Source organism: Nerophis lumbriciformis, linkage group LG02 (genome assembly GCF_033978685.3).
Source record: "Nerophis lumbriciformis linkage group LG02, RoL_Nlum_v2.1, whole genome shotgun sequence".
NCBI classification, from domain to species: Eukaryota; Metazoa; Chordata; class Actinopteri; order Syngnathiformes; family Syngnathidae; genus Nerophis; species Nerophis lumbriciformis.
In genome coordinates, this window is record NC_084549.2 from 19,613,983 (window position 1) to 19,626,335 (window position 12,353).

General features: G+C 38.1%; 2 protein-coding genes across 4 annotated transcripts; one reads left to right on the plus strand and one right to left on the minus strand.

Annotated features, from left to right (window-relative positions):
* Positions 1 to 1,242: 1,242 nt before the first annotated feature.
* Positions 1,243 to 4,046, plus strand: tmem14a (transmembrane protein 14A). Its single transcript, XM_061955959.1, has 5 exons — positions 1,243 to 1,358; positions 1,641 to 1,723; positions 1,809 to 1,910; positions 1,988 to 2,075; positions 3,743 to 4,046. The coding sequence occupies exons 2-5, from the start codon at positions 1,648 to 1,650 to the stop codon at positions 3,783 to 3,785; spliced, it is 309 nt and encodes a 102-aa protein (XP_061811943.1). The 5' UTR covers positions 1,243 to 1,358; positions 1,641 to 1,647; the 3' UTR covers positions 3,786 to 4,046.
* A 441-nt stretch (positions 4,047 to 4,487) lies between these two features.
* On the minus strand, positions 4,488 to 12,314 carry gsta.1 (glutathione S-transferase, alpha tandem duplicate 1). 3 transcript variants are annotated; one of them, XM_061955803.2, is made up of 7 exons: positions 12,246 to 12,314; positions 7,460 to 7,584; positions 7,337 to 7,388; positions 6,976 to 7,108; positions 4,980 to 5,115; positions 4,790 to 4,915; positions 4,488 to 4,727 (listed from the first exon to the last, which is right to left on the minus strand). In XM_061955803.2, exons 2-7 carry the CDS (start codon positions 7,544 to 7,546, stop codon positions 4,590 to 4,592), a joined length of 672 nt encoding a protein of 223 aa, XP_061811787.1. In that variant the 5' UTR covers positions 7,547 to 7,584; positions 12,246 to 12,314; the 3' UTR covers positions 4,488 to 4,589. The 3 variants fall into 3 exon arrangements, with proteins under 3 accessions (XP_061811787.1, XP_061811842.1, XP_072771863.1); XM_061955858.1 differs by lacking the exon at positions 12,246 to 12,314 and adding an exon at positions 7,653 to 7,671; XM_072915762.1 differs by lacking the exon at positions 12,246 to 12,314 and having other exon boundaries at positions 7,460 to 7,646.
* Positions 12,315 to 12,353: the final 39 nt, after the last annotated feature.

Below are 12,353 nucleotides of genomic sequence, written 5' to 3' on the forward strand. Positions count from 1 at the left end.
TTATTTCAGCCTACATATCAAGCACTAACTATAATTTGGGGATTTTAACCCTGTGAAGGCCAGTACGACACATTTCACCATCGCCAATTTTTTTAAAGCATATTTTACCATGATTTGGTCCTAAAGCAGGTATTTTCAAACATAAAAATGACTAAAACGAAGAATATTTATGCTGTAGTTTTGAAAATATTTTATTTAATAACTTTTATTTATAAGGCGCCTTTCTGGGCACTCAAGGACACCGTACAAAATCACAACAATAAAATCTAATTGGGTAAAATTTAAATTTAAATATATAGATAAATATTTATATATTTCCTAGCATATTTTACCATAATTTGGTCGTAAACTAGGTACTTTCCAACATAAAAATGACTAAAACTAAGAATATGTATGCTCAGTGGCCTAGTGGGTAGAGTGTCCGCCTTGAGATCGGTAGGTCGTGAGTTCAAACCCCGGCCGAGTCATACCAAAGACTATAACAATGGGACTCATTACCTCCCTGCTTGGCACTCAGCATCAAGTTTTGGAATTGGGGGTTAAATCACCAAAAATGATTCCCAGGCGCGGCACTGCTGCTGCTCACTGCTCCCCTCACCTCCCAGGGGTGAACAAGGGGACACATTTCACCACACTTGGTGTGTGTGTGTGACAGTCATTGGTACTTTAACTTTAACTCTAGTTTTGAAAATATTTTATATAATAATTCCTACTTCACGGAAATTAATTTACTGCGGTCATGTCTGAAACCAATTAACAGCAATTAGGGGGACGGACATTGTTGTAATTTTCCACAAATAAACACGTTATGAGGAGTGACATATACTTATTTATTACAGTAGCAAATAGTACAAGGTGAGAAATTGTGCTGCATGATGTGAATGAGAAATATCACTGTCTTATTGACAAATGTAGAAAATAAGCAAGTACAGTTGTTCAAATGTAAATCTTAAATGATTAGATTATGTTAAAAAATAAAAAGTCAGCTGGGATCAACAATGCCTTGGACATTTGAATAAATACACCGCTTTTAATGTTGGTTAAGGAGCTCATAAATGATGTAAAAATTAAAAAAAATATTTTCTGGCAAATTTCACCTGTATTCATCAAACACAACGAAAATAGCTTGGAAATGAAACAATGGATGTCACACCCTAAGACTCTTTATGACTTACCTGCTAGTTTTTCAAATCGGTCGAATTTGATATACTTTCCTACTGTATGAATTGTCTGTGAAGGCATCACAACTTTCATGCGCATGCGTACGTCTTGTCACTGGGCGTGTTTTTGTCTGAACCAGGAAGTGTACTCGGAGCAGGAGCTGTTTGCCACACTTCTCACCCCTTTTAAAACGACAGGTATGTGATTCTAGTCGCCGCACAAGATGAAATAATTGTAATCCAACACCTGCGTCATCAACATTTATAGCATGTTAGGTTTATGCTTTCTGAAAGCCAGTTGCTGTAAGTCAGCCAGTAGTTACTGTGCGTCGCAACATAATGATAAAGTCACAGCGACGCTCAGTGGCCAGTTGGAGAAGTTCCACTTTTTGTGAGCGTAATTAATTTAAAGCGAATTTGATGTATTCAAGTAATTAATACGAATAATTAATATTAAAAATAACCAGTGTCTGTTTGCAGCTCATCAATGGCGCTTGACTGGATCGGATTTGGCTATGCTGCCGCCATCTTCCTGGGAGGTTACATGGGATACAAGAGAAAAGGTCGGATGAGCCGTGAGGTTGATGTGCTCTGACAGGTGAAGCCGACACAACACCCTAATGGTCATGTTTGCCCCCGTCACTGAAGGCAGCGTCATGTCTCTGATGGCCGGCCTGGTCTTTGGCGGCCTGTCTGCTTACGGCGCCTACAACATCTCCAACAACCGCACTGACATTAAAGTGTCGCTGTGTAAGTGCAAGAGTTCATCAGTCGATCCTTCAGTTGCAAGACCTGGTTTTTTTTCTTCTTTTTGCTCTTCGTTGCAGTTGCTGCCGGAGTCCTCTCGGTCGTCATGGGGACAAGGTACAAGAAGTCAGGCAAACTGATGCCAGCTGGAATTATGACTGTTCTAAGGTCAGACTAACTCTTTTATGCTCCACATTGATTCAATAAATGCCTGTCTAACTGGCTCCAATGTCCACACTCCAGTCTTCTATAAAGCAGGTTTATGGTCCGTTTTTCATTTGGGATAGAAAAATTAATTTAACATAAAAACAATTTCCCCCTGTTTTTTTGGTTTGTTATATAAATGATAAATGGGTTGTACTTGTATAGCGCTTTTCTACCTTCAAGGTACTCAAAGCGCTTTGACACTACTTCCACATTTACCCATTCACACACACATTCACACACTGATGGAGGGAGCTGCCATGCAAGGCGCTAACCAGCACCCATCAGGAGCAAGGGTGAAGTGTCTTGCTCAGGACACAACGGACATGACAAGGTTGGTACTAGGTGGGGATTGAACCAGGGACCCTCGGGTCGCGCACGGCCACTCTTCCACTGCGCCACGCCGTTTGTCATAAAGAAACAAGAAAATTGATTGTTATCTATTATCCCAATGAGAATTAAAACAAGTGGAAAACTTTTTAAAAAATTGGTCTTCTCAGTTCCCAAACGTTTACTGAGTATTGTTAAAAGGAAAGGCCATGTAACACAGTGGTAAAAATGCCCCTGTGCCAACTTTTTTTGCAACGTGTTGCTGCCATTAAATTCTAAGTTAATGATTATTTGCAAAAAAATGTTTTGTTTCTCAGTTCGAACATTAAATATCTTGTCTTTGCAGTCTATTCAATTGAATATAAATTGAAAAGGATTTGCAAATCATTGTATTCTGTTTTTGTTTACGATTTACACAAACCAACTTCACTGGTTTTGGGTTTTGTATTTGCAAACTTTGAGCTCGAGCCGTGTGCTCTTCATGCACTTCTCTGTGCATGAACGCTTCATTCAGTCATTAATTTTTCATGCCTGCCAGGCAAAACTCAGGGATGCATCATTGTAGGGGGGGGGGGAGCCTTCCACTTACAGTCTGCCTTCCTAGTCAGTCTCAGCGTTTCAGAGTGTGCTTTTTGTTTGGTTTTTTTCTCCCTACTTACAAGTTTTGTCCATCTTGTTGACTCAATACGAGTCCCAAAAAGACAACAGACCAGTCTGGCAAAAAGGAGGTAATCCCTGTAAAGTTAAAAAAAAAAAAAAAAAAAAAGACTATTTTCGAGGAGTACTTTAATGGCGTCCACAAGTATGGAAGAAAGAGATAACAGGCTTTGTACTACGGGAAGTTTTAATTGTGATGAGACAGGACATTTCTGGAGAACGATACCAGAGTAGACTTATTACACGCAAACAGCCCTATTAGTAAATGTATTAGTTTTCCCTCTCAGCATCTTCTTGTTAATGTGGGTGGAATTTACCTGTTTATTGTTGTAGGATGATCGGCTTCTCTGTGTGCGCGTGTTAGCAGGGCAGCGCATACAGCACAGTCGTGTTATTAAGTAGAACGTTGATCCATTACCTCCTTGTTATGTTTGTTTGATTTAAAGTACTGTACAGCACTTTGTAATGTGTTCATATTGTACAAAGCTTCACTAAAATAGGGACTTTTGCCGAGGCTGGAACCCATTATTCATATTTACATTGTTTCTTATGAGAAACTCTGCTTCCCTATATGAACTATTTTGCATCCCATAATATTTTTTACCCCGCATAGCAGCCAATAATGTTGTTGTTTGTGTCTGCAGTTTGCTGATGGTGTTCCGCCTGTTGTTCCTGATGATAGCGTGACCGGCTGACAAGTGTTCCAACATCATTCCTGCGAGCGTTTACACTTTTCCTACTGACCAATAACACGTTTGTTCGTATTGTTCCACATGCTGTCCAATATTTTGGATCATGGTCCACTGTGATGGACGTACTTAGAAATCAAATAAAGCAGAAGACAAATAATAAAAAAAAAATGATTAAAATGGCGTGATGTAAAGAAAAAAGCTGAAATGTTGTTACAGTGAAATACAAGTATAAAATAAAAAGAAGTTAAAGTACCAATGATTGTCACACACACACTAGTGTGGTGAAATTTGTCCTCTGCATTTGACCCATCCCCTTGTTCACCCCAGCGGTGGCTGCGCCCAGGAATCATTATTGGTGATTTAACCCCCAATTCCAACCTTTGATGCTGAGTGCCAAGCAGGGAGGTAATGGGTCCCATTTTATAGTCTTTGGTATGACTCAGCCGAACTATGGTATGAACTCACAACCTACCGATCTCAGGGCGGACACTCTAACCACGAGGCCACTGAGCAGGTGGCCTAGTAAATAGTAAATAAAAATAACAACTAGTTACTACACTTTAGCATTTTCTTTAAATAAATATCTGGAGTTTTTTGGCATTTTTACAAAATGAAGAAGAAGTTTAGACACCTCTGGACTTGTACTAGCAACAATAAACCAATGATTGTGAGTGTACAAAGGACACAAGATGTAACATTTGAATGCAAAAAGTACTTTTAATAAAGTACGGTGTTGTATTTTCTAGTACGTGAACACTTCCAAGACTACAAAATGTATTCATTGCTCAGTGGAAGAATTTCATGGAAATGTCATATTGATGTTGAAGACTTCCCTGACAGTGTTTGTGTACGTCTCGTCCGGCTGAGGCTTCCTCTTGCTGCCTGGCTCCAGGAATCTGCTGATGTTGGGATTTTGTCTCATGCGGCCCTGGAAGGACTGAGTGGATACCACAGCCAATGTCATCATGTCTTTTTTCACATTGATTATTGAAAGTGTACCTTGATGTTGTGGAAGTCCCCGAGGATTCCCGCAAATTTCTCCTCCAACATGAGGGTGCACTCCAGCAGCAGGACATCGGCAAGGCTGAGTCGACCTCCCACCAGGTGCACTTGCTCACTTAGTCTCTGCAGTGTTGGTTTCACACCACATTTGAAACATGAACTTGACCAAGAAAACTACACCTGATACCTTTTCAAAGACGGGCAGGTAGCGATCTTTGGCCTTGGTCTTAATGTTGTCTAGTTTGCTGGTCACGTCACTGCTGAAAGGCAGGATCATGATCATCTCCATCAGATCTATCAGTCCCTCAGAGTACATGTTGACCCTGAAGACAAGTGGCAACGTCAATTTGAAACCTCTAAAGACTAGTGGCTTTTGCTCCTTCACAGGAGGCTTTTTAGCAACACATAAGATGTACGGTTTTCATGTGAGAGACTTTCAAATACTGGCACTGTTCTAATGCAGGCCTGCAGATGGCAGTGATGAGCATTATATACAAAGTTGCTACAAACTGCTGAGCACAGCAGTTTTTTTAACATCATCTCTACTGCCCATAGTTTTGGGCAATACTACAAATGTGGGTATTGATCCACTACCAAGTAGTTACCGTATTGACCAAACCAACGCTGATACTTTAACTAAAAAGGGGCTGTTTGCGACCTTTAAGTGGACCCCGACTTAAACAAGTTGAAAAACTTATTCGGGTGTTACCATTTAGTGGTCAATTGTACGGAATATGTACTTCACTGTGCAATCTACTAATAAAAGTTTCAATCAATCAAAAAAATGGCATAAAAATATCAGTTAAAATATTCCCTTGTTCCCTTTTATTACCGTATTTTTCGGACTATAAGTCGCAGTTTTTTTCATAATTTGGCCGCGACTTATACTCAGGAGCATAGTTTGGTGCGACTTATACTCAGGAGCGACTTATGTGTGAAATTATTAACACATTACCGTAAAATATCAAATAATATTATTTAGCTCATTCACGTAAGAGACTAGACGTATAAGATTTCATGGGATTTAGCGATTAGGAGTGACAGATTGTTTGGTAAACGTATAGCATGTTCTATATGTTATAGTTATTTGAATGACTCTTACCATAATATGTTACGTTAACATACCAGGCACGTTCTCAGTTGGTTATTTATGCCTCATATAACGTACACTTATTCAGCCTGTTGTTATTTTAAATTGCCTTTCAAATGTCTATTCTTGGTGTTGGGTTTTATCAATTACATTTCCCCAAAAAATGCGACTTATACTCCAGTGCGACTTATATATGTTTTTTTCCTTCTTTATTATGCATTTTCGGCCGGTGCGACTTATACTCCGAAAAATACAGTACTTACAATAATTTGAGCAAAATAAAGTCAATACTGCAAAATAACTAAACATAAGCACCAACCATTAGTTACTACTACCCAGCAGGCACAAGTCATTAAAACAACATTGAGGACTTGTTCAATTAAGTCCTGACGTTGAGTAACTCAAACATAACGTTGAAACAACATGCTTTTTGACGATGTTTAATCAATGTATGGTTGAGACGTTGATTTGACCATTGAAATGTGGTCAATTCCCAACCAACAACGTGGATCCAACGTTAGACATCAACGTTGTCTCAATTTACAAATACAACTATTTTGCAACGTTGTTTCAAAGTCAGTTTTAAAGGACATGTATAATTAACGTGGTATCAATGTCTTGTGCCAGCTGGGACGCGGCTGGCGTTGCAGCAATATCAGTTACAATATTCCTTTGTTCCCTTTCCTGACATACAATATTTTGAGCAGGATGGCGTGAGTTTGTGAAGCCCTTTGAGACACTTGTGATTAATGGCTATTAAACCCAAATATGATTGATTGATGGTTCTTGTATAAAACTTGTTTTTTGCCAATAATTGCAACATTAAAGTCAAGCGTGTTTTTATGCTTTTATACATTTTACTAATAGCTTATTTTTACACTTAAGTCACAATTACAGATGTCAAAAAGTATCTTTTACACCAAGCACTTAACTTATTTTTACACTTGCAGGAATGAATGTTACATTGCCTGTATAGTTCATAACACTGTTATAGTGGCAACAGTTTGACCCTGGAACAGATCATTTTGCAACTCGACTACTATGGAATGTATTGTGTTCTAGCTATACGACGTATTAGGTGTATGGAACATACATGACACGATCTTTGATGTCTTTGCCGTGGAGATTGTACTTCTCAGCAATGTAGTTCAAGATTGCCTTGGTCTGAATTAGCTTCATGCCGTCAATTTCCACCAAGGGGACCTGCTGAAACATGAGGTCTCCATCTACAAAGAGAGCATTAGTGGACACTCCCAGTCAAACAGGTATGAGTCAACATCTTAAAGCATACCTGTACAGAGGTCAGGTGAATTTCCATTATTTCACATCACCTCAGATTGATATGGCATGAAGACTTTTTTTTTTTTTTTAATAAGCACTAAAGCTTCCGGGCAGGTTAGAAAAACAAGTACACCCTCACATGATGTTTGTATTTTTGAGGAAATAAAACTCACCACTCAGCAGCTTGAGGTACTGCTCTCGGTTTGTCAGAAAGAACTCATCAAACTGTGGAGGTGACAATAAACAGGAGTGACTCATCTCGCACAGAATACTTCAGCGTTGTGGTCAAACTTTACCTCAACTCCAGCTACAATCAGAAGCCAGCGGATTGATTCCATCTTGCCTCTTCCATTAAAATAGTGCAACTTCACTCTTTGAGCCATGGTGATTAACGATGTGCAGTTTTGCAAACTTCTTTGGTCTGGAAAGTTGCAAAACAAATGATCAAATTGACGAATAAAGCACACAGTATTTGCAGCCCTGTGTCACCTCTTCAACGCTGACAACGAAGAAGAGAGGAAAACTGCGCAACTTCCAAATAAATATTACCATGAAAAAAAGCACACAGGGGAGGGCTTTGACACATGAATGTGATTGGCCGAGGCGCAGACTACAAGTGGGCGGGTCGATCCAAATGTCAATACCAGTTATCGTTATCAGGTCTATAGTTGTCAATTCTCGTTTATTTTTTACAAATGTTGTGATGTTAAGACACATTCTATATATCGATAAAAACATAGAGAACACGTTGTTGGACACATGAGGGCAAAATTTGAGAGCCAATAGCAGTTTAGGCTTTTGATTACTTTCTGTTCCCAAACAATAATATGCTATAAAAAGGATTATTATGTTGTATTGTTAGACGTCGTTATATTGTAGTACTACATGTTAGTCACAAATAAATGTGTAAATACAAATATTTGTCGAGTCTAAAAAAAATATATCGATTCATGTATTGGATTGATATCAACATACAGTATCGCCCACTGCTAAGTCCCAGTCTGACCAATAGGAAGGTTTTAAATTTGCATTTGCTTCGCTAAGCATGATGGGTAACTTATAAGGCGTATCTTATATGGCAGAATTTTTGCAACGTGTGTCATTTCACAATATTTAACATATACATTATTATGCATACATTGTGTGGTGTTTACGGTGAGTCAAAGACACCCTGACCGTGAGAGGGTCAATGTCGCTATGGGTATTTATACTTCACAGCACTCTTAACATCGCGGATGTGAGGGCGATCTGGCTGCGACATCTGTCACCCCATTGATCGCTAGGTTTGATTCGGCTGATCTGGCTGGCTAGGCGGGTGTCCCCTTCCTCCCTCACCGCTCCATGTGTGTCCCTCCCGAAGCCCAGCGCTCGGTGGCAGCGGACGACGTCCCCCCGACGGACATCCATCGGTATACCAGTAGCTGCGCTCCCCTGCTAGAACCTCCAAACAAGCTCAAGGCCCATTTGTAGGAGAAACGTAGGGAAGTCAAGCTCCAAGCTTCAGACACATCCAATTGCGGCGCTGCATGTGGCAGTCTGCCTTCCTTTTTCACACAACATATCGAAGCAACTCAAATTCGTAATTTTTTTATTACTTGATACATCAAACAGCTATTTTAAAAACCAGACTCATTCAAAAATAGGCAAAGCAACACCTAAATACACCTATTACATAAATTGAATACAATTGTTAAATTATTATTAATTATTATATTAATAAAATATATTGAAAATATATTAATAAAAAACATATACACATACATATTGTAACAGATTGAAGCAACATAACGTAAATTATGACTATTGTGTATTAATTTCAGTTAACTAAGCATGTTTTCATTTCTGATGACTGTATCGCTATAAGAGAAAGCCACTAAAATTATAAAAAAACATACGTTTTTATTACAGCTATTTTAAAAACTAGACTTATAACATTCAAAAATAGGCAATACAACATCTAAATAAACCTATTATATAAATCGAATACAATTAACAATTGTATTCAATTTATATAATTTATAAAATTTGCAAATATATTAATAAAAAACATATACACATACATATTGTAACAGATTTAGACAACATAATGTAAATTATGACTATCGTGTATTAATTTCAGTTAACTAAGCATTTTTTCATTCCTGATAATATTCCATTGTAAAATTTAGATACAGCCATTCATTATTTCCACTGGAGTAGAGGATACAACAAAATTATTATATATTTTTTTTAATCAAAATTGGTGTTCTTCCTTTTGGTGGATGACCACTGTAAAACATTGTCACGTACTCTCTGTGAATGTTTGAATTAGCACAGAAAAGACTAACCCTGGCCCCAATTAAATCTTTAAAATTCTCAAAAGTTTAACAGAGGACAATGTCCAACTTAAAGGGAAACTTGGAATTTTGCCTGTCATTCACAATCCTTATGTAAAACAAGAAGACGTATGTTTTTCTTTTTTTATGCATCCTAATTTGTAAATTACAGCAAGTACCAGGTGGCTAACAACGCAACTAATGGAAGTACTCTACTGTGCCAATAAAGCCCTCTAAAGACTGCTCAGTGGCCTTGTGGTTAGAGTGTCCGCCCTGAGACTGGAAGGTTGTGACTGGCCGAGTCATACTAAAGATTATAAAAATGGGTCCCGTTGTCTCCCTGCTTGGCACTCAGCATCAAGGGTTGGAATTTGGGGGTAAATCACCAAAATGATTCCCGAGTGCGGCCACTGCTTCTGCTCACTGCTCACCTCACCTCCCAGTGGGTGAACATCGGGATGGGTCAAATGCAGAGGGTAATTTTACCCAACCTAGTGTGTGTGTGTGACTATCATTGGTACTTTAACAGGACTCCATTTACATTTTTCCCTGTGAGAGCAGACTTTGTACAATAGACCGTTCTATTATGTTCGTAGTTTTTAAATCTTATTTAGGACTTAGCAATACTGCTTCATGATTAGTGTTTCACTAAAGCTGGATCTGTTTAACACCCAGATTCAAAAACTTGTACTTCATCCTCCTAGAATTTCTTGGATCATCGTTTATAGAGATGTCCGATAATGGCTTTTTTGCTGATATCCGATATTGTCCAACTCTTACTTACCAATTCCGATATCAACCGATACCGATATATACAGTCGTGGAATTAACACAATATTATGCCTAATTTTGTTGTGATGCCCCGCTGGATGCATTAAACAATATAACAAGGTTTTCCAAAATAAATCAACTCAAGTAATGGAAAAAAATGCCAACATGGCACTGCCATATCTATTATTGAAGTCACAAAGTGCATCATTTTTTTTAACATGTCTCAAAACAGCAGCTTGGAATTTGGGACATGCTCTCTCTCAGAGTTTGTTTGGTGTGGGTTCACAGTGGGGCGCATATTTGTAAGTGTTAAACTTGTTTATACGGCCACCCTCAGTGTGACCTGTATGGCTGTTGACCAAGTATGCCTTGCATTCACTTGTGCGTTAGCAAAGCCGTGGATTAGGGGTGTGGGAAAAAAACGATTTGAATTCGAAACGCGATTCTCACGTTGTGCGATTCAGAATCGATTCTCATTTTTAAAAAATCAATTTTTTTATTTTATTTTTTCATATATATATTTTTTAATTAATCAATCCAACAAAACAATACACAGCAATACCATAACAATGCAATCCAATTCCAAAACCAAACCCGACCCAGCAACACTCAGAACTGCAATAAACAGAGCAATTGAGAGGAGACACAAACACGACACAGAACAAACCAAACGTAGTGAAACAAAAATGAATATTATCAACAACAGTATCAATATTAGTTACAATTTCAACATAGCAGTGATTAAAAATCCCTCATTGACATTATCATTAGACATTTATAAAAATAAAAAAAAATTAACAATAGTGTCACAGTGGTTTACACTTGCATCGCATCTCATAAGCTTGACAACACACTGTGTCCAATATTTTCACAAAAATAAAATAAGTCATATTTTTGGTTCATTTAATAGTTAAAACAAATTTACATTATTGCAATCAGTTGATAAAACATTGTCCTTTACAATTATAAAAGCTTTTTACAAAAATCTACTACTCTGCTTGCATGTCAGCAGACTGGGGTAGATCCTGCTGAAATCCTATGCATTGAATGAATAGAGAATTGTTTTGAATCGGGAAAATATCATTTTTAAATCGAGAATCGCGTAGAATCGAAAAAAAAATTGATTTTGAATCGAATCGTGACCCCAAGAATCGATATTGAATCGAATCGTGGGACACCCAAAGATTCGCAGCCCTGCCGTAGATATTATGTGACTGGGACGGCTCGCAAAGGAAGTGCCTTTAAGGTTTATTGCCGCTCTATTCCGCTCCCTATGTCCGTGTACACAGCAGCGTTTTAAAAAGTCATAAATCTTACTTTATGAAACCGATACCGACAATTTCCGGTATTACATTTTAAAGCATTTATCGGCCGATAATATAGGCAGTCCGATATTATTGGACATCTCTAATCGTTTGTCCTAAAGTAGTCGCCGTTGTCTCTGGTGAAGTCGGCCATGATTAGTTGTTGTTGATGAAGTGAAGTGTTGCGTATGTGAAATGAGTATGCAGCTGTAAGCTTCAAATATCCAAAGTACTTAAATGTTACATGTTATTATGAAGTTGCCTGTTCCTACATTACATATGTGCTTACAGTATTTATATAAAACATTGATGGAGGTTCATTATAGCGCTTTATTGGCGCCATTGTTAGCTGACTTTTGCAAGCATTTATTTACTAGATGGAATACATAAAAAAGAAAAACATACGTGTGCTTGTCTCATATAAATATTGTGAATAATAGGCAAAATTCCAAAATAAAATAGCAGTTCCCCTTTTAAGCTTGAAAACTCAACTTTACGTCTTTATCGGCTAATATTTGCAAGCTAGCATGCAGCTAACATTTGGAAGCTAGCTCGCCTGGAACTAATTTCGAGTTGAAGCTAATAGAGTAATGTTGCCGTATTGACATCTTTCTAAAAAAGTTATTGGAGACAAACGGCTGTTATGTGGAAGAAAAAATATGAACGTCTGAAAGTGCTATTTTTATACTTACCTTGCAAAAATACTTAATAGGCTGGAGGACAACGGTTTGCCAAGCTCGTGCCACAGGTGCCAATAATGAAATAACGTCATTATCAAGCACAGATGCATGTTGGGTAAT